At 35.4% G+C, this 22,346-nt stretch overlaps 2 protein-coding genes across 4 annotated transcripts in view; one reads left to right on the forward strand and one right to left on the reverse strand.

Moving 5' to 3' along the window:
* Positions 1 to 5,146: 5,146 nt before the first annotated feature.
* LOC106312200 (protein SABRE) lies at positions 5,147 to 17,181 on the reverse strand. Of its 3 annotated transcripts, none has more exons than XM_013749630.1 (23): positions 16,796 to 17,181; positions 16,523 to 16,634; positions 15,943 to 16,209; positions 15,568 to 15,830; positions 15,186 to 15,405; positions 14,873 to 15,043; positions 14,714 to 14,791; positions 14,061 to 14,312; positions 11,774 to 13,879; positions 9,818 to 11,636; positions 9,580 to 9,677; positions 8,969 to 9,325; positions 8,759 to 8,877; positions 8,292 to 8,538; positions 7,861 to 8,085; positions 7,508 to 7,647; positions 7,123 to 7,207; positions 6,874 to 6,975; positions 6,628 to 6,777; positions 6,244 to 6,543; positions 6,004 to 6,171; positions 5,577 to 5,925; positions 5,147 to 5,471 (listed from the first exon to the last, which is right to left on the reverse strand). In XM_013749630.1, exons 1-23 carry the CDS (start codon positions 16,864 to 16,866, stop codon positions 5,362 to 5,364), a joined length of 7,809 nt encoding a protein of 2,602 aa, XP_013605084.1. In that variant the 5' UTR covers positions 16,867 to 17,181; the 3' UTR covers positions 5,147 to 5,361. The 3 variants fall into 3 exon arrangements, with proteins under 3 accessions (XP_013605084.1, XP_013605075.1, XP_013605093.1); XM_013749621.1 differs by having other exon boundaries at positions 9,580 to 9,683; positions 16,796 to 17,180; XM_013749639.1 differs by having other exon boundaries at positions 7,123 to 7,195; positions 9,580 to 9,683; positions 16,796 to 17,179.
* A 3,185-nt stretch (positions 17,182 to 20,366) lies between these two features.
* Positions 20,367 to 22,346, forward strand: part of LOC106293987 (probable disease resistance protein At1g58602) — a 9,238-nt gene continuing 7,258 nt past the window's right edge. The window contains 4 exon segments of the mRNA XM_013729615.1: positions 20,367 to 20,500; positions 20,735 to 20,827; positions 20,962 to 21,765; positions 21,852 to 21,995. Coding sequence (XP_013585069.1) covers positions 20,743 to 20,827; positions 20,962 to 21,765; positions 21,852 to 21,995 — 1,033 coding nt within the window. The 5' untranslated portion in view covers positions 20,367 to 20,500; positions 20,735 to 20,742.

Consider the following 22,346-nt stretch of genomic DNA (forward strand, 5'->3'; position numbering starts at 1 on the left):
TCGGGGATTAAAGTAAGAATCTATACCACTTTCCCAGGGAAATCGGCTAATTCCTACATCAACACAGTCCAGCGGTCCCGATCAGTACATAAACACATAAGCTGTGCAAATACATACATGAACACGTAGTTAATTCAAATATCATACACGAACTAACAAAATTCGGTTTTTGCATACATTGACCAATTATCCGTTAGTCAAACGCAACGGAATCTGAGCTGTCCGTTATATACCGCTTGGCTTTTAGAGGGGGAGTCGAACCCCGGTTTGAGATATATCCATCACAAGATGAAACCATTGTGCCAGACCGAACCAATTGTTTATAGTCCCAATAGTTTCCTATTTATACCGATATTTCATTCACATATTTTTTTTCCATGTTTGACTTATCATCCAAATAGTTCCAAAACAAATTCAAATACTTTTTTGTTCTGTTTTTCCTTTTCTTGTGGAAGAAATCATTTTTTATATATTCGAAAAAAATAAAATAAAATAATATATATTATTGAAAAGGGTTACTTACATTGGAGTTGTCTTCTACCTTTATTATCTTTTTGTGAATCTCTATTTTTTAAAGATAATATTTACTTTTAATAATTAACCCGATAAACGAAAATTCAAATGTCAATTACAAGCTTAAATTGAACAAAACAAAACTAATTCAAACATTAGTAATATCAATTCTCTTTTTGAACTAGTTCGTTCTCTTGTTGAAATCTCTAATTTGTTCTTGTTTAAATTTTGAGTAAACTTTTTTTCAGTTTCCAGTAATTGTAAGAGAACGTTAAAAACATAAGTGTTTGCAAATAAACTCAAATTCAAACAAGAGGAAATTAGAAATTTCAACAAGAGAACGATCTCTCGATCTCTATCTCACAAAAATATAGTAAAGGTAGAAACAATTTCAATGTATGTAACCCCTTTTTAATAATATATATTATTATTTTATTTTTTTGAATATATAAAAAGGTTATTTCTTCCACAAAGAAAAAACAAAATAAAATATTTGAATATTTTTTTCATTTTGTTTGGATGATTAGTCTCTTTTCTGAACAATTTGGATGATAAAGTCAACCACAAAAAAAAATATGTGAATGAAATATCGATTAGGTATAAATAGAAAACACTCGGGACTATAAACATTATGTTTGCTTTGGCACAATGGTTTAGCATGCGATGGTTATTGCTCGGACCCAGGTTCAATGCCCCCCACTAACCATCTTTTAATTTTTTTTATTAATTTATTCATTATTTAAAAACGTAAAAAGCCACGTAAGCGGTATATAACGGACATCTCAGATTCCGTTACGTTTGACTAACGGATAATTGGTCAAAGTATGCAAAAACCGAATTTTGTTAGTTCGTGTATGAGATTTGAATTAACTACGTGTTCATGTATATATTTGCACAGCTTATGTGTTTATGTACTGATCGGGACCGCTGGACTGGTTGATGTATGAACTAGCCGTTTTCCCCCACTTTCCCATTGCCATTGCGTTGAAAACTGTCTTTATGCAGTCTAGAGCTAATAGTAATCACCCTAGATTTGTATGGTCTTTCATCCTTCAAACATCCGTCAATTGTTTTCGGCATTTCAAAGTGTATCATCTTATATTACAAAAACCCTCTGAAGCTTTTCAAGAACATAATAAATCATCCAAACTACTAGAGATGGCAAACATGTTTATCCGTCATGCTCCGTACCACTGCCGCACGGGCAAACAAAACATGCAATAAGACAATGACCAAACCTAACCTGTCTCGAGAACAAGGCAATAAGGCCGACTCTTCCAATTAAAAGTAAAATTCAATCATTCTTTTAAAATGAGTGAAGATGCAATTAAAAGTAGATCTAGTGAAAAGTAAAAAAAGAACATGAGATCTGTACATGATTTTGTTGCATGCAAGTAGATCAAAGACGAAGGAAAAGAGAGGAAGAACCTTCAAAGGTCAAATCGTCATCATCGAAGATACAAACTTCTGTCGGTGGAAGTCGCCATCACCTTTGCCATCGGTTCTTTTCGCGAAACTCCTCTACTACAGAACTTCTGACAATGTGAAGACCGGAACACCGTCGGAGCTCGAACCATTGTCACCGGAATTCATCTCTCTTGGTCGAAGTCACAAGGTATCGTCTTCTTCTCACTCTCTCTCTCATTTTTTCATGTGAAACAAGAAATGAAGAAAGAGAAATGCAGGTCCTTATAATCCCACATGATCCATTTCAGCCAATCCCAAAAAAAACCAGTTCTTATAATCCCGCATGATCCGTTTCAGCCCATCCCGCATGATCCGTTTCGGTGCATCCCACAAATTTGCAGACCTAGAAAACCCTGGTCAATTTGCGGGCGTAGAAAACTCGGGTCCAATATTGTCTCGCTATAAACCTTTGCGGGCCACGCATGTGGTCAGGGTTCGACTTTGCCATCTCTACAAACTACTATTACTCATAAACTTGTAAATAGATTTTGATGTCTAACCCCAATAATCATATAAAAGTTATCAACTACCATTACAAACGTTGGGTTAGAGCTGGTGCCGACAATCTGAACTCGATTGTATATGGGTGGTTCATGTCCAAAATATAATAGACCGGTCAGACACAAGTTAATATGGAAAGTGAATTAAATGGGATAACCCCTTTTTTTAAGACGAAAAGTGGGTTGAACCGGTCAGTTAGTGGATCATCCAAATATATATATATATTATCCCCTGCTAGGAACTACGCTAGACGCTAGTCGGGCGGCAACCCCGGAACTAGCGAATTACCGAAAAATCAGGAAGTACTCATGGATTACGCGGAGCCTAGTTTTAAATACAATTTAATATATTTATAACATATTTGGCTAATTTTAAACATGATGATACATGTTCTTAGACATAATTATATAATTTTTTATATATAATTTAAACAGCTTCTTTTTGATTCGTCGAACATCTAGATTATGGTGTGTTTGGTACGAAAAAATTCCTAAATGAAGTAATTATTTATTTGTTTTGGGTCTGATAGCTAATTGTAATTATTTAGTAATGAATAATTACACAAAATCTGTCAATAATGAGTAAAAATAATCAACCGTGTTTTAACTTTACACGGACGGAAAAAAAAACTTAGGCGGTCTAGGCGGAAATTAGGCGGGAATTAGGTGGTCAACACGGGAATTTGGCGGTTTTACGCGGATCAACGCCTAGCTACACCGTTTGAGTATATTCGCCGCGGTCAACCTCCAAAAAATGCCTAGGCGGCCGCGTTTTTTAACATGGATATTATCCAATTAAATTATAAACTTAAATCAAAATCGATCTTGACGAAAAATTATCAGTGTTTAAATAAAGAAAATGTTCACTTAACATGACTAATTCCTTAGACACATCTAGTTTATTACTTCGACCTTGTGGACAATCCAGTGGTCATGTTTGAATTTGGTTATATTTGGATTATTTGTACAATCAATATTCAAAATATCAATTTGTGCAAGCCAATTTAAACGTGGACAATCCATTTGTCAATTCGGCTCGCTTATCACTGTTAACCTGTATAGCCGTGATGGTCCAACCAGTGAGGCGTACTTTTAAATGGACATTTCCATAATTCTTAACCAAAAAGTGATCTAAATTTTTGGAAAAATACATCTCCCATATTTAAAATATTTGATATTTTGTATATTTCACATATACTAATAAAAATTAAATGTATTATTTATCTATTAACAATTTTATTTTTGATTAATTAAATTTTTTTTATTTATTTTCTAATAAGTTCAACCAATCATGTTACCCTTAGACATAATTTACGTTTCTTGAACTCATCAAACCGATTGAGTTCTCCATTTCCAATTGAGTAGTCTCTGTTCTCCTTCTTCGTCAATCAAATCCGCCATCAATCATATTGTTTCTCTTCGAGATCAATCTCGACACGAAACCAGTCGCGTCTACTTGATTGTGTGATAGTCCGGCGATGATTTGCGGTTGCCAAACCGAATCGATATCTGGCTTCTTCCCAAAAAATGATAGGTTTTAACTTTCTTCAATTGTTACAATTCCAGATCTATTACTATGTTGTAAACCCTAAATCTCATCTAATTTCCACTCTACCTTCATGTGGCCGTAGATAACGGCGACACTTCCCGCGGAGATTCCAATCTATCCGAACGGCTTTTTGCTACTGACAAATATCCTGTTTTTGTATTTTTCTTTACTTTTGATGTCTCAAACTCTAAATCTCACTGTTCTTACATCTCACATCTACTCGAACGGCTCTTCATCACTAACAGGTTTCCAAGGAAACAATTGAACATCTACTTCAGACCCAACATCCTCTATCTCCTTAGGAATGTTCTATGTAACTCTAACCACACGGTTTCTAACCATGACCACGCAAGCTCCTTGGCCCCGACTACACTCTCCTTGACCCCAACATTAATGTCTCTAACCATGCCTTAGATACGTGGTTAGCCACTGAACACAACACACGTGACCACATATACAGAAGTAACCACACCCACATATAGGATCCTGCAGCCTATGGCATCCTAACCACGTAATGCAAGAACGTTTAACCACAACTAAACTAACCAAAATACACAACTTGTTTTCATACATCCCTCAGATTAATCCCAATGAAATACAATCCAATGATTATTTTTGCAGCTCAGAAAAAAAAAATTTACCCAATATTAATTACAAGCAGAGAACCTAACTAGTGTTTAGAAAAAAACTGAAGTTGTAACCTGTAGTATTAAAGCAAGTCTTTCCTGTCAGGGGTAATTTCAACCCATAAAAAGACAAATATAGGTCCGAAGTACACTACAAGAAGTATGTCAAAGTGTAAAAATCCAAGTCCAAAGTATGTCATTGTGCTAAGCCCAAAGTATGTCATATTTTTTTATTTTATTTTTATAGTTAAAAAACATTAATTAAACTCTATAACATCAATCGTTTATATACGAAGACAAAAGCTTAAATTTAAATCGAGAAGGAGTAAGCATATTCCTTAAATTTTGACAAAGTTCTTTTTCTTTTTGTTGACCTTCTTCATGATTATGCGGACAACATCAACACGTAACTATAAGCTATATGTAATTGAACGAAGCTTTATGCAATTTAGCTGACAAGCAACACTTGCTGTTTTGGATATGGTAAAGACTGATGAAGTGACCAGTGGTTTCTAATTTCTTTTCCAATATACCAACGTCTGTACAATATTGTTGATCTCTCTCTCTCTCTCTCTCCCTCTCTCTCTCTCTCAATATTGTTAATTCTCCTATTACAGCCGGGAAAAAAACAAAATTTTACAAGGAAGTCTTGTCAAAAGCTGAAAAGTCTATCCTTCCCTTCCTACCTCAGCCAAGAAGATTGATCTTAATCTTCAAAATCTTCGTACGGTGAAGATCCACTTGAACAATCACTTTCAAATGCAGTAACCTCTCTCGATGATGATGGAAGTGATTCCCTTTGCTGAGAAGTCGAACCTAAGGGGAAAGTAAACAAGTTAAAGTGCTGAGTCCAGCGAATAAAGAACAAGTTCTAATGACATGTCCATTCTGAAAAAAAATGTTACATCAGGATGTGCTAACCTCTTTGAGATCTTGGACGTAGTTTCTTAGTGTGACGCCTGATGAGCTTCTTAGTTTTCGTTATAGTTAATTGCCGAGCAAAAGGAGAGAATTCTACATCACTGTCACTCCACTCCCCGTGGAAATCGTTCTCTGCTTCACCTCTCATAGTTCTCAACACAAATGCTTTGGCTTTGCGCCTTTGCGTGTTGAATAGTCCTTTAACAGAAGTAACAAATCCCTCCCCTGCTCCATCACTTTGACGCTTAAACAACGTGACTGGTTTCCCCGTGTGATCATTGTCACTTAGATTAAGGTCATTCTCAGCAATCCCACGGTTAATCTGTGATTTGTCTTTGAATTTCTTCCCCTGAAATATTTTTTTGATTGTTATTAGCTTTACTTATCTTTAAAACCTCACAACCTATCTATGATTCAAATTTCTGACCTGCATTCCTGTAACAGACTTCAGTACTCCCCAAATGATGTGTTTTTTAACACGAGAAAACAGTCTTCTCCAAGTCCCAGTGAACTCAACATGGTCAAATGTATCCATCAGCAACTTGAGGTCATTTACAACAAATCTTGAGCCCTCATAGGTCACTTGAAGCTCCACCTGAAGATGAAATGTTGTAAACCGATTAAACCAAATCAATTTTGATGTTGTAGAGACTACTAGCCAAGTTACCTGGCTTATTTTGATGTTGTGAAACTCCATCATCTTTCTAGGCCTAGATTTTCCAGCTTTCTTTTCTTCATGAGAAGAGCGGCCAGGCTTGACAGGTTTTGTCTCTTTGGGCTTCTGTTTAGAGGAATCCTCCTGTTGTTCAACGGAAGATGACACGGTGCAAGAATGAGCTTGTAGAACGAGTTCATTAGCTACGGATTGTGCTACATTTTCTTCCCAGGTCCTATCAAAAGAAGATGTTCTTCTCAACTCCTGACCAAAACCACCCGTGCTAGACCTGAGGCTGAGAGTATTTGATTTCTGCCAATAGAATGCAAGTTAAATCAGAAAAAGAATGGTGAAAGTTCTTTCAAAATACAAGTGCAGGCTAAGGTGATAGGTTACTTGAACAGAGTCAGCATTGCTCTGTGACAGCGCTGCAGAACTCCCCCGAGATGCTTCAACATTGGAGTGACTAGCTGTAGAAGATTCATGACCTGCTAACCCTTTCTTCACACGTTTCGAACCAGCTGTTGTCGAAATTTTCCAAACTTCCTGCGGCAGAGAAAGTTAACCAAAAAACATTCACTACAAACTTCCAACAATTATCAGATTTTCATAAAAAATGCTGAATTGTGATGTATTTTTGACCTGTCGCCTTTGGGAATCTTGCTCTTCCTCTGGGAAGAAATACTCCCACATCATTCTGTACATTGTTTCTGTTAAATGAATCCTCAGGGGGTAAATCGCAACCTACAAGATTTTCAGGTATTATCATACAAATTTTAAATTCACACGGTAATCAAACATAGTTCAGTTAAAGATGTAGAATGGTTACGTTGGGTCACTATTTTCAAATCCAGTAAGTAACTAATCATGGAAAGAGAAAAAGATACATACATGGAAAAGCTCAAGAGGATAGTGTCCATCTTTCGGTGCTCCTTGCTTTGCATCAACATGTAGCATAAAATTCCTGCAAATAAAACTAACGTCACTTCTAATGAATTTCACTTAGCAGATGAGAACTGATACAAAGTTCGAATGCTTTTAGTCTCTTCGAACATATGTGGTAAGATAGAGGAAGCACACTTTCAAAGTCAGAACTAGTGTCAAACTAGTAATTATTGAAGTTTGAGTTTACGGTGCTAAGTTCTATGTACCTATGATTCCATTAATTTATCTCAACACATTAAAACCTTCACCAGTGCATCTAAGAAACCATCATTCAGGATTAAAATGCATTGCAAAGCATGTGATATGATAAGCAAACAAAGAGAGAACGTACTTTCCCCACTCGCTTGGAGGATTCCACGCTGATAAAAGCATATCCGACTTTGCAAGAGGCAAACAGTTCCTCACAACAAAGGACTTGGTGGTGAATCGAGCAACGCCAATGTCTTTGTAATCCCGATAAAAGTCATAAATCTGCATGTATAAATCCAGTTAAATATGTACTGATTCTTAATTTGTTGCAACAGACTACGTACACTGCAATAGACTATGTCAAGTCCGAAATGAGCTAAAAGTAGATTGAGGACAGATTCTAAACAAGTTGCTCATCAAGTAAACTCTCATCATTTCACATTCTAAAGAGTGATGGTGAATAACAAAACATGATATGCATATGCATAAACTTACCATGTCATTTATCTCTGCTTCAGCAAAGGATTTACCGTCTACAATCATGCTCCAAACAACCTTATTGAATTGCAAGGAAATACACATAGCATATGATGGACTTTTGTTCTTTTCTTTCTCCATCAGTCGCAGCTGTGCAGCCTTCTGTAGCGCCATTCTTAAAGATGCAGAAGCCACCTTTCTAGACTTCTGTGCATGTAAGAGCTCTTTCTTTAATCCATTCACCTGAACCAAACCAAATGCAACATCAGCTTTATATTGTCACAACGATCTAATTTCACAGGAGACAAACAGAAGGATGACACTTGGGAAAAACATAAAGTTCTTAGCTGAATAGTTGCATACTGTAAAAAAACAGTGAAAGATTAATCTCTAAAGCGGAGGTTACTTCACACTATCATCTAAACATACTTCCCTCAGTAATATCTTACCAGTGTGGATTTTCTGGTACTAATCATCCACAATTCACCTTCCCTTTCCATATGTGTGTCAGCCAGACTGTCGGAACAATGAGACAATTTTCTAATATCATCAAGAAGCAACTTTCGTGCTCGCTCTTTTTCTTCAAGTTTAATTTTTGCAAGCTCTACTTCTTCAACTCCATATGGAACTACCTCATCAGCCTCCTCTTCAACATCTTCATCTTCAGTGGGACATTGGAGACTACTTTTCCGAGGCCTGAATCAGCAAAGGAGATCCTTCTTAATGCTAGAAAACTTCAAAAACTAAACAGATACTTTAGGTAATTAAGTAGCTCTAGTCATTGGTGAACTGAACTGGTATGGATTCTGAAAAGCACTTATGTTTATTTCAAGCTAGTTACTGCAGTAAACAAGAGAAACTGGACGACAAATCTATAGGTATCGGCTTTAATTTTTATTCAGGTTTCAATACTCACTTTGGAAGCCTTGCAAAGAGAAGATTAGTCAGAACATCCAGCATAACCTGGAATTGCCGAGAAGTCATCGTAGCGGTTATATTGTGTGAATTGAAAGTGAGTTCTTTTAGTGGTTTCACCTGCAAGGTAACAGGAATTAGGTTCTGAAAAGATTCTGAAAACGGAAGTTCAAACAAAGAAGGAAATCTTAACTATTAGAAATGGCGTTACCTTTAAATCAGGATTTCCACCTTTGTGTCTTGTATACCTAAAGTACATGTCACAAGGCATGAAGACTCTTTCAAGTAAAGCCCCAGTACGTTTCACCTTTGGCGAATTTTTACGAATTTTTGGGAGCCACTGCAATCCAGCACCCGGGTCAACATCAGTCGGAGCAACATGAGCCTGCACATGCTTTAACATTACAGAAATTTCCATCCGTGTCCATGTCATTTCAGGATTACATTCTGGAATCTGGACACTTCCAGTGCCTAGAGCCTGTTCAATCACTTCTACACCAACACGCATGATGGAATTAAACGATCGTGCTAGAACACGGCCACTAACAGCAGCAAGCAGAAAGCGTCCCTGGTATCCATAGACATTAATCAACCAGTAAGAAAATTAAATTTTTATTACATAAAACAATAACATGTCAATTTTGGTGGGTACTACATTCATCATGCTGATGCAGCTTGTCCAAATAGTATATATTTGCCAACACGAGACTCTAATATATGCGTCCAGAGGTTTGAAGGCCAACTAAGTAGAATTAAACAGACAAGACCCTAAAATAGGTAATGGTGTCGAATGTCCATTCTTCTAAGACAATAAATACTTACATTAGCTTCTTCAGAGTGAAGATTAAACTGTGGCTCGATGACATTCACCATGAAGTGACGAGTGCCTTCTTCCTCAGATTCACTGTTCTCAACTTTACCTAGACCTAGGTCAAATATACATAAGTATGATGTATCGCGAATAAAGCAGTAAGTTCTCTTAGAAATTTCAGTGCTTAAAGAAAGTTTGATTAAGATAAAAAAGAACAAAACTGACGTTGATCATTAAATCCAGACATACCAGCTCTGTCATATGATTTCTCCATTTTCACCGAGTGTGACGGTGATGAAAGAGGTCCTGCCATCTCCATAGGCTGTGAAGGGATATTTCTTCCAGGACTAGCAGAAGACTTCATCGTTTCCCCTTGATGCGTTTCTTGACAAGATTCTTTTTGGCTTTCTTCAGTAATCTTCCTCTGTGTATACTGACGCGACGGAGAAGGTTTGGCAGGCTCAAATGCTTTCGATATTGCACCAACAAAAGACCAAACAGCATCTCTGTTCGCAATGGTCCACAGGAGTTTCAGGCCATAAACAAAGACCCGTTGACAATTGTCAGCAATGACAACATTGTATCCATCATCATCACTAGGGTCTGATCGTATGTGTTCATCACTCTCGCTTCCGTTTTCAAATTCAGACCGCACATATGTCATCTCAAGATTTCTTCTTCCAGCCTCTTGCCAAGCTAATAGCCTTTCCGGATCAGCTTTTGGGGCCTGCCTTCTGATTGTAAAATAATCAGACGACAATAGAAAACCTTCATCGCGATGCTTCTCATTCCTCTTGGGATCCTTTCCACAGGGTATTCTGTCTATCAAAGCACTTTGAGTATTTTTCCTCAAAGCCTGAACGGTTGCTGGAATGCAAGGATGCACATCTTTGTTAATAAAAGCCTTAGGCACGTGAAGATCAAGACCTTGATATACAAGGTCAAGCACATCTCGCTTGCATTCAAATGTATAGTTCTGCTTCCCACGACTATAGCATAATTCGTATTTTAGCTTTGCCATGTTAAACGTCAATCCTCTGGCAGGATCATCAGAGTCCCAAGGCATGTAATTGATCAGGCAAGGAGTGGCATCTACACGGAGCATAAATTCCGTCATAACCTTATCTAGAGATAAGTTTCCTGATCTTGCAACTCTGGCGACACCAAACCTAGGCCATCTGGAGAAAGAACGTAACTTGTGAGGAGGATAGTACATCAAACCCCAGAACTTAAGTATCCATGCCAAATCATGAGCTCCAAGATTCATTGTGGGTGTCTCAGGCTTGTCTTGCGAGCTATAGACAGTTCCAGTGTCTGTTGACTGCTCAATACCAGAGGAAGACTGGTGAAGTTTCTCCGGTCTAAGGGAGAAATTCCACCGAAGCGAGAGTGATGTTGATCTGAACGGATCAAAAACCTTTTCACGAGGCTTTCCTTCAGTTGGAAATGCATATAGGTAATGATTCAAAGAATCCCCAGACTCGCATTCCCAGTCCATTGTAACTTCGAGATTAAACAAAGGGGCTTCAATAAATGCAGCTCTAGAGGTGCCGACTGGAACTTTCAAAGAGTGTCGGCTAATCAAACTCTCCAGACTGCTCAGTTTTATCTTAAAGTCTTTAGCATTGACAAACACACGACCATCTGACTGCCGAAGTTCAATAGGACCAGTCACTATTTGAAGTTTATCAAGACTCTCATACGGATTTGTTGTAGCAAGAATATCCCATTTTGATTCAGAAAAAGATAAAGTGATATTGCCATGAACATAGTTTCTCATATCATCCCACCAAGGTAAGCTTCGTTCTTTTTTAACGAGAGGTGGAACACTTGGACTCCTGTAACTCAGATTAGCCCTACGAAGAGCCACTGTGAAAGCATAGCTAATGTCTGCAAACGCCGGTTCATATCCAACTCCAAAGGAAACTTGTCCTTGTTGAAAGTGTATGCGCAGATCTGAGTAGGTCTTCATCGGCGGAGTTGTGCCAGTTTCTGACCGGAACATTCGCACTTTTCTCAATCTTCCTACATATACGTCTTGCGAAATTTGTGGTTGAAAACACGTTGCCTAATATAAAAGAACAATCACAAGCAGTCATATAATTAGTCAGTTGGGGCCATTACCAGAAACCGGTGAGTCACAGAACAAAAATTAATCATAAATATACAGATGGCATGGGAGGAGATGGCAAGAAATAATCAAACCTGCTGAGCAAGTACAATACGACCTTCAAATTTGCCAGAAGTGCCAGAGAGAAGAGGGAGTGTGTAATTTCTTAGCTGAACTACCAAGCTTCCAGTTTTCAAGTCAACGTTGCTTCCATATAACCGAGAAAAGGGTATGTCATTTTCTTGACAAATAGGATCAAGCTTCTTTAAGACTTCCATCAAACCAACATCACCACCATGAACTGCCGTCAAGCTTAAATCAAAATCTGTGGCACAAACAGAGAGAAGAGAGGTTCTAGCAGCACTTGGCTTAAAACCTGCCTGAAACCCTTCCCTACAGGCACCGGAGCCCTCTGAGGGACCTAAACCCTGACATGCCTGATAATACGATTGAAAAGACCGTTTATGAATCTCATCCTTGACTTTGTTAATAGCTAAAGGATCCTTGACATCAATTTCAACCCCATCAAAAAGCATCTTTCTTTCATCTGAAGGATCACTTGCTTCAGCACCTTTAGAAGACTGAGTAGTTTTGTGAATAAAATCTTCGAGAAATTTCAATCTGACAGCCAACTCGCAAGCTTCCTTCTTAACCAGATGATAGTGTTCATCAAGCCAACCCTGAATTGGTTCTTCCTCAATATCTGCGGTAAGCCTGCGTATGCAAAATCTTATGCGGCCAAATTTTGGACTAGATTTCTTACTCTTAGGCTTCGAGGTTTCTCTCTTTCCTGGAAAAATGTTTTTACCTTTCGCTACAGTTATAAGTCTCAAGGCTCGCAACATGTCTTCAATCGAATCATCTATGGCACGCAACTGCAGTTTGTGTGGCATGCAAATATGCACATCAAGCCCTTGTACTACCCAGTCCCAAGGACCACCTGTCATTACAGGGACTGCATCAGATAAACTCGACGAGGCAGAAGGAACTCTTGATATTTGCATTCTTGTACTTTTAAACACTCGAGATCCGTTAAAAGCAAGCATAAGCCCCTCAAGAAGCACTCCTATACAGGCATTCTCAGAAAATATTGATTGTGCCTCCAATTTAACCTCTACCCCATCTCCTACCTCAGCTGATATTGTCAATGTTTCCACATCAATAGCAAACATAGATTCCTTTTTCTTCTGCTTGTCAACAGAGTTGGACAGATTTATTTCTTCACCCGAGCCACCAACTTTAACACTAGAGATGCCTTCCCTTTCATGTTCTTTAAGCCTTTGTGCATAAACCAGGGATTTCAACCGCAAAAACAGTTCATAGAAAGACAGATGGACGTCAGGTTCCCAACCCAGTGAAATATCAGTAGCACTGAAGAGAGAACAAACACCTATTTCATTGAGACCACCAGATCGACGTACAAGCTTCGCGTTATGCATATCAAACAACTTGACCTTTGAACAAGGTTTATGCTCCTCCAAATACTCCTGGTAGATAGACATAGCTCTTCCAAGTTCCATTTGCGTTGAGTGTTTATCCTTGTTGAGACAAAGTCTAAAATGTGATATTTCCAGAGAGACCGAATACTTCAGTCTTTTACACTCTTCAGAAGCAGTAGACTGAATGCTCGCTGTGCGTAGTCTGCCATCAGCCAATGAACTAAACCTAACTCGGCCACCTTGTGATCCATAATTGACGGTTTTAGGATCGTCAATAACTGTGTTATCCAATCCTGTATCGTCACAGAAATTCACACAGCAACGTTCAAGATTCAGGTTCACAAGCCTAGTTCCTTTCCCAGATCCTTTGGATGGTTGCACTCCTCCAGTTTGATTCATCTTTTTTCCGGAAACAGATAATGTCTTGAAGAGAGCTTTGAAGGACATAGCATTTGTTATGAGGGATTCAACACGCTTGAAAGAAAAGTAAATACCCATTCCAGTCACGTCTACTGAGAGTACCAATTTACTTCTGCAACCAACTTCGTCAGATGATGTCCTGTCACTTCTTCCCCAATCCAAGCTAAGCTTTGCTATATGCATTAAAGAACCAGAGTTCGGCTCTATTCCGAAAAGGTTTTCTTTAAAGCATTCCTGGTACTCATCTGCCAGATGCAGATTCAATTCACCAAGTTCAACATGAACTGCTGTGCCCGTACTCGAAATGTTATTTGCAAACACATGCGACGACTGCGAACAAAACTGCATATAAAACACCAAGAACATTTTACTGTTTAGCATATAGTAAAGCAAATTCATATGTGCGCAATAAACAAAGAACAAAAATAATCAATCAGGTGAAAAGGCTTGTGTGGCCCTATCTTATGACTACAGTCTAAATTTAATCAAAACTGTGTCAGAGAGATATACTTGAGTTACTTACATGATACATAGGCGAACCATCAATACCATATAGCATAACAGTCATCTCAGGGGCTGAAACTGTGCCTGTCCACATAATGGCTTTCGTATCAGCAGCTTTTGATTTACCGAATGTGTGAGTCGGACCTTGTAGCACCAGTTTTTTCTTTTTCAAGAAATGAAGACGCAACCATGGCTGTAGCATAGAAATGAATAGGTTGCATCGTGTACCTCCCAGCTTTATATCAACTTCAGCTCTAATAGGCAGAACCGGCTGAAAAAAAATGATAATATGTAGCAACATAAACTTTTCATGGTTTAAAGAGTATAACTCAAACTGATGCATACCAACATAAGATACTCTTCGTTCTGCATAAATTCATGTGATACAATAATAAAGTGCATTTCCTTTATGGTAATATGAAGTAGATTGTCCATTTATTAGATCAACCAATATTTTGGAGATCGAAATGATGTTACCAATGTCAAGCAAGAACTAAAAGAGCCCATGATCTAATGGGAAAATTGAGGAGTAAAACTACAAACAGAAACCTATGTCAGTTGTAAGGAAACAAGAAAGTAGGCACAGCTTTCTCAAGTCAGAGTGTTGAGTCAAATGCAAAGAGCTTTGAGAAATAGAAAGTGAAAAATGTATAATGTCATGAGATTTCGAACCTGAATTGGGATGTAGATAAAAGAGACCACATCAACTTTCATAATCTCCAAAACAGAGGACTCAGCTTCTCTAAAAAGCTGCAAGGAAACACAAGAGCATAGAATTAGTAAATAAGAGATTTGGAAATCATATATCTGAAAGACCTTACACAATCATACATGAATTTCACTGAGTTCCATCTGAACATCGAGACGTGTACTCTCTCCTGTGTCTTCAAAAGATTTTGATTTAACACTCCTAAGTTGAATTCCTGTGATGTTATTCTCAGCAGCCAGATCATGTTCTCGATTGACACATCTCACATCCAGTTTGGGTAGTTTGAATGAAATCTGGTCAGCAAGACCAAAGCATCAGTAGAGTTTAGATGAAAATAATGACTTTACTTTTCTATATCAGATTAATCTATGTAACGCAGACTCACTGAAGACACGTAAAATCATTGGCCAAGTCAATTTTCATATGCCAACTAACCATTTCAGGAAAAGAAGAAGAATATTTTGCGAGAGCTGCCACCAGTTGATGCTCTTTAGGAGATTTCTTGACAGATGAATCAGCACTAGTTGACGTTACAACTTCATCTGAATGAAGAGTAGATGATGACTGTTTGCTCTTTGGAAATGAATCCTCATCAAAAGTCAGTGTTACATCTCCAGATATAACTTCCACATTTCGTAAAAAAATACCTACAGCCCTATGTTAAAAAACAAACAACAAAAACTGAGCAAAGCACTGATTGAGTAAAGATTTATCTTCTGCCAAATAAGGGCAGAAGCATCTTAAAAGGTCAGAGAGCAATCTAGAGAGTGCAAGTTTCCCAAAACAGTCTACAGATGTAATTCAGTTAAGGAGGTACCTGTCATGTCCAAACTCAGTAGAAAGAGAGAGCTCATCACAAAACAAAGCAGAAGAGGATCTGTCTGTTGTGGCAGAGGTCGTTTGGGAAGCAGTAGACCTTTCAAAGCTTGAGCTAGACGACTGATCAGACATCACGCGTGACTCACATAAGTGAACCAGAATCGGTAATACATGCAGCTCTACATATAGATTTGGTTTTGTCCCACCATCTTTCGATATATCCAACTTCAGTTCCTTGACTTCCATTATTGCTTTTCGGGTCTGCATTTCACCTAGATTGTTAGAAAATTATTTCCAGAGATCTCTCCTAAAAGCAATTAAATCTCCGTATTGTATTTAAAATGAAGAAAGATGGTAAACTCAAACCAGTAACCTTGACAACGATATCTGCGACGGAAACTGAAAGAAACCTCGCAATATTAGCCACCACCATCCACTTTCCCCTGCCAGAATTACGAGGTTTCTGACTTTTGGCTTTGGGTACATTTTTGGCTGAAGTCGATGACCTCATTACAACTTCAAGATCACATATCAAGACTTGCACTTTAGGATCTCTAGAAAGAAAACCAACGCCGAGTTTGACCAAGGACTGTCGTAAGCTTAGTTTAATTTCACCAGCAGACACCGACTCAATAGCACCCTGAAAAAACACACTCAAACCAGAAGCAAATGAACTATAATAGTCCAAGTAGAAGAAACACAATCAATCATCCAAGAAAAGATACTACTACATCACCAACAATACTGCTAGATAATGTAAAAAATGGACAGAAGAAATAAAACTACACTGGTCTTCCACCGAAAGAGTCCAAATAGAAACACAAGGAATAAAGCAAAAGAAAACTAAAATTACCATAGCACTAGCAAGATAATGTAAAAACCTACATTGATCTTCTACAGAAGCAGTTTGTTTTATTTTTTCTCCGTTTAGAGAATTTTGGGGTGCTTCTCACCTTATTGAACTTGACGACGACATCCCTGAGGCATTTCCAACCGCCAAAACGGAACACAACAGATGCTCCCAGCACTCGGCTAAGAATCCATGCAAAGAATCTTGAACAGAGTCTGGAGAGTCAAAATGAAATAAATAAATAAATATAATAATAATAATAATAATAAGACCACTATAGCAGCATAGTCCAGCAGCTAAATCATGCAATCTCAGCTACTGAAGGAAATTAGAGAATGTGCAAACCGAACTAAAATCATCACTAGAACTAACTCACACGAAGATCATCCACAAGACCATGGAAAGAATCAGGAACCCAAAGAAGAACTTAGCAGGTGAAGCCGCCATCTCAGAGAGAGAGAGAGCTGCTCACTTCCTCCGGATAAACTGAGACGAGTTTCACCCGCCGCCGGCACTGAACCACACGGTTTCCAAGCAAAGCACCATTTTAAGGAAACCAAAACCCTAATCGTTCAGAATTCTGGGAGAGTGTGAGCTGGACGAAAGATCAGATCCAGTAAAATAAAATTGTCAAGTGTGATCGCTAGAGAGAGAGACTGTTTTTGCTGGTCTGATCAATGACCATGTGTGGACTCTGCTGACGGGGGGGTTTGGAGTGGGTAGTTGAGATCCTGTGCTGTAAGGTGCACCGCAAGGTCGGTGGTTTCAATTGTCTCTCGTCGGCCTCGGATCAAGTAAACCAGTTTTGAGGACTTTTAAGTCAATTTTCTTTTGTTGCTCAAAAAAAAAAAAAAGTCAATTTTCTTTCTTTTTTTTTTCCTCCGACAATCACACTCGTTTAAGCCCAAAAGAGAAAGTTGGTGAGGGCTCGACCCAATACAACAGAAAATTACATCTATTCTATTCATTCCTCGTCATCTTTCTTTACGTCTTGTAATATTATTCCAAAATTCATCGCGCTCACGTTAATTCTTACGACAGCTATTTACAAGCGAATAGACGCAGCCGCAGCCGTAGAAAGCTGCGGTTGCCAAACGAACAAGGCTATTTTATGAAAAGATATTTATATAATGTGATTTCATAAAAAAATAAAGTTCGCAAAAAAAAAAAAACAGTTTTGATGTTAAAAGATAACCTCTCTTTAAAACATAATATTAAACAACATAATATATATATTAATTAATAAAAATATTTTATTTATGTCAGTCATTTTTTATATTTTTACAAAAGATCATTTAAATAACATATACTAAAATATCATTGATGAACTAAAAATATTTTATAATTGAAACGATTGAAATGTTTATTCAATCTTACATAATTTCTTTTTGTTAAACTTTTAACTATGAGTTTTGAAAATTTTACAAATCTACAAATATCAAATTATACAAAAGAATTTACGGAGTTATATATATATAAGATAAAAAGCTGAACTAATGAAATAATTAAAATCAAATTTAATTTAACTAGAATCAAAAGTAATTGTACTTTGAATTGAAGAAATATGTGTAGTTTAATATTATATTATTATCCCCAAATAAGTAATTTAAACAATCTATATTTTTAAGTCCAAGACCAAAGTTTAAATGTAAAAAATATAACTTAATCAAAACATTAATCTATATTAGCACAAAAAAATATTACGGTTAAATTTGGAGAATTAAATACAATTTATGCAAGAGTAACAATCACATCATCGACTATAGATATTATATATTCAAATTATATATCTAGTTAAAATAATACAATGCTATAGAAAATAGATCATACATGTAAATTAAAATTAGAATATTAATAATGATAATATATTTATAAGTATATATTTATATATGTGCATGAGCACATGAAAATTACCTAGTATACCATTAACAAGCATAATAAAACCACTTGAAAATTAGTTAATATGGTGTATTTTATTATTTACATTAATAATAAATAATCTATAAATTTGAATTTTTGTTTAATTATAATGAAATACGTTTAGTAAGAAACAAACAAAATCTTACTTAAATTTTAAATATTTTTATAAAATAACGTATTAATTATTTTTTAATTATTTATTGTTATAAATAAATGTTAATTAAACTTTTATTATAAAACAACAAAACAAATTTATATTTTTTTATAAATTCTATAATTATATTCTCTATTATAAAAAAAATAGAAATGCTATATGAATTAAATATGGTAAAATTATATTAAATAGGTAAATTAACAAAAAAATTTTTTTTTTTAAATTGGTTCATTTGAATAATTTATGACTAATCATTTAACTGGATTAAAATTCGTAAACTATGTAATTTTTTATAAAAATTATTTTTTTAACATAGGTTAAATTTTTATATCTACAACTATATATTATCCATTATTTTTTATATAATGACAAATCATATTTTAATTATAAGTTTTTTTTAGTTATTACAAAATCTGTTGAGAATAATTTAGAAAATATTACCAAAAATTCAAATATTTTGTATAAAATAAAATATTAATGTAGTAACAGAAAAATTCAAAAATTCATGTAATCTTCCAAAATCAAAAGTAGTAGTATAATTTTTTTAAGTTTTCTTGACAAAATATAAATTTTGAAATGAACCACGAAAAAAACAGGAGAAAATTTCATGTTTACCACTTTCACGGTACCACTTTTCATTTTTACCACCACTAAAGAGACATTTTTAAAAATAGCTTCTTTCATTAAATGGCAAAAGACTCTTATACCCGTGTTATATATATATATAATAAATCATTATTTAAATATATAAAAAATAAAAATAAAAAAATAAAAAAACAATAAATTTTTTAATGTTTTCGAATTATAATTTTTCAGATTCGAACTTTTATATATATATACTTTTTTTGAAATTGTTTTTTTGAAATTTTTTTATATTTTTTTCAAATTTTCTTTTTGTAAATCGAAAATTATCTTTGAAATTATTTTTTAAAATTTTTTTAAATATTTATTTATATATTTATTAGAATCCTAAATTTCATATTCTAAAAACCCTAACTCACCTCTCAGCTCTAAACCATAAGTCTAAATTAGTTAACCCTAGGGTATAAGTGTCTTCTACCCTTCATTAAAAGTGAGGGTAAAAGTGATTAATGTAGACATTAAAAGTGATACTTTGAATGTGGTATTTAAGGCAATTTCCCTATAATATTTTAAAATCGTAATCAAAAATAAATAGAAAACTTAATATCATAACATCCAAAAATATCATATATCAATAAAATTTCTAAAATAATATGATAGATGGTACTATGTATAAAAATTACTAAAATAAGTGTTATTTAAACAAAACGGTGTTTTTACTTATAAATCCAGTAAAATACTAAAATAAAATAGTGTTTTTACTTATAAATCCTGGAAAATATTAAAATAATATATGTTAAAGTATATTTTTTTAAACACATCATGTAAATATAAGTTATCTTAAACATATGTATTTTCTATAATATAAATAAATAAATTTTAAAATTTTTTATAGCAAAATGTATAAATTAAAGAAAATATATATTTTTAAAGTAGGTTATCTATTTTATTATTTCAAATTGTTATTTTATTTTATTTAATTCGAAAATATATTAGTAGGAAATAAAAATTAATAACAAAGTAAAATGTATTAAACAAATCAATATATATATATATATAAATTAATCATGCCGAATAAGAAATATAAACAATAATATTGTAGAGTTATACAATATATAATACTAAAATACAAATTATATATTTAAAGCATTTGTAATAATATCAAATGCATTTATAAAATACAAAATATCCGAGGACCGCGAGGTAAAATCTAGTTTGGAACTAGGAGATGCTCTGACTGTAATATTTTTTTCTAATTATTCTATTTTGCCAATTGCTTAGCCGTCTTATTTTATTGTTAGCGTGAGTCAAAATATTCATTGAGAGCTTCAGTGGAGAATCATTTCAGATCTAGGAACATACAGTCATACAGATCTCTTCCTGCGGAAGGATGACGGTAGGAGATTTTCTTGGTGACTTGAAGAGGTTAGTCATTTTTTTTTTTGTTTTTGTTTTTGGTGAACGACGTTTCCTTTAATCTTCTCTCTTTTTCTCCGAGTGTTGATAAGTTTATGACGATAACGTACTATTCTCTGTGAAAACTGAAAACAGCAAACCCAAGATCGATTTGTTTTACTGCTTAGTGATGTTGAATCCTTTTGATTTATTTGTGTTCATCAATATAGTAGTTTGATTCTTGTTTTCGTTCTACTTAAGCAGGAGCCAATATGCCAGAGGAACTTCTGTCGTTTGCAGTACAAAAGCTTTGGGACCTACTAAGCCAAGAATTTTTTTTTTGCCAAGGAAAAAGGTGTTTTCTCCTCTTTGCCGGGAAACCAAGCACGGTAAATAGTCTTTTCCAGCACGAATCGAACCCGGGTGGCGGAAGTTACAGCCGCAACCCCTTTACAACTGGGCCAACTCGACGTTTGTCCTACTAAGCCAAGAATACGAACAATTTAAAGGAGTTAAAGGTCAAGTAACTTCACTAAAAAGCGATCTAAACTTGTTGAAGTCATTTTTGAAAGATGCAAACGCTAAGAAACAGACAAGTGAAGTGGTGAAAAACTGTGTGGACATGATCAAGGAAATTATTTATGATGCGGAATATATAATAGAAACGTTTATTATAAAAGACGAACTCGGAAAAGATGGTGGCATCAAGAAGCGTATCAGAAGACTTGCTTGCATTATTCCAGAACGCAGGGAAATCGCATTAGAAATTGAAAGCTTAAGTAAGAGGATATCCAAGGTGATATGTGATATGGAAAAGTTTGGAGTACAAAAGATTATTGCCGATGTGAGGGATCCACAACCTTCTCAACAAAGAGTAGAATTTGCTAGAAAGTACGAAAGCAATCTTGTGGGGCTGGAAGAAAATGTTGAGAAATTGGTTGGACATTTGGTGGGAGAAGAAGATGTTCAAGTTGTTTCTATGACCGGGATGGGTGGCCTTGGGAAAACAACCCTTGCTAGACAAGCTTTTAATCACGACAAGGTTAAAAGTAAGTTTGATAGACTTGTATGGGTGTGTGTTACACAACTTTGTGACCCGATGATTGTGTGGCAAGCAATCTTTCGCACTCTAAGACCCAATGAAGAAGAAAACAAAATCTTGGGGATGAAAAAAGCTACACTTCAGGACCAACTCTTTCAGTTGTTGGAAACATTTAAATCATTAATTGTCTTTGATGATATATGGAAAGAAGAAGATTGGAAACTAATCAAGCCAATATTTCCACACAATAAAGGTATGCTGCGCTCTTACGGTATTTAATAAAAATAAAGATGAAATTACAGATCAAACTCGTTATGCTCTTTGTGTTATATTTTACAGGTTCGAAGGTGCTACTCACTTCTCGAAATGAAAGAGTCGCAGGACGTGGAGAAACATATATCAACTTTAGACCAGACTTCCTATCTGATGAAAATAGCTGGACAGTTTTCCAAAGAATAGCGATGGCTAGTAAAGTTACATCTGGTAAGCATTCAAATGTGTTTGGGATGATCGCAAGACAATCTTCTTAGACCTTACTTGAACAGAAACTGTATATATGTCTCATGGTATAATTAATGTAGTATATAGAGAAATTCTCTACAATGACTCTAAAAAATCCTTTTATAACAGACTAGAGGGTTTTCCGGGCTTCGCCCGGATTTTTTCCTATAATATTAGTTTAATTTTTATATTTATATTTTAAAAACGAACAAATATGATATTCACTGAAACTTGTTATAGAATTATAAACATAAATGCAAATTTAAAACTATTTGAAATAATTTGTTGTGTTTTATTGGAGTTTTATGTAGTAATAAAAAGTTAACTAAATTA

This window comes from Brassica oleracea, chromosome C1, assembly GCF_000695525.1.
Source record: "Brassica oleracea var. oleracea cultivar TO1000 chromosome C1, BOL, whole genome shotgun sequence".
Classification (NCBI taxonomy): domain Eukaryota; kingdom Viridiplantae; phylum Streptophyta; class Magnoliopsida; order Brassicales; family Brassicaceae; genus Brassica; species Brassica oleracea.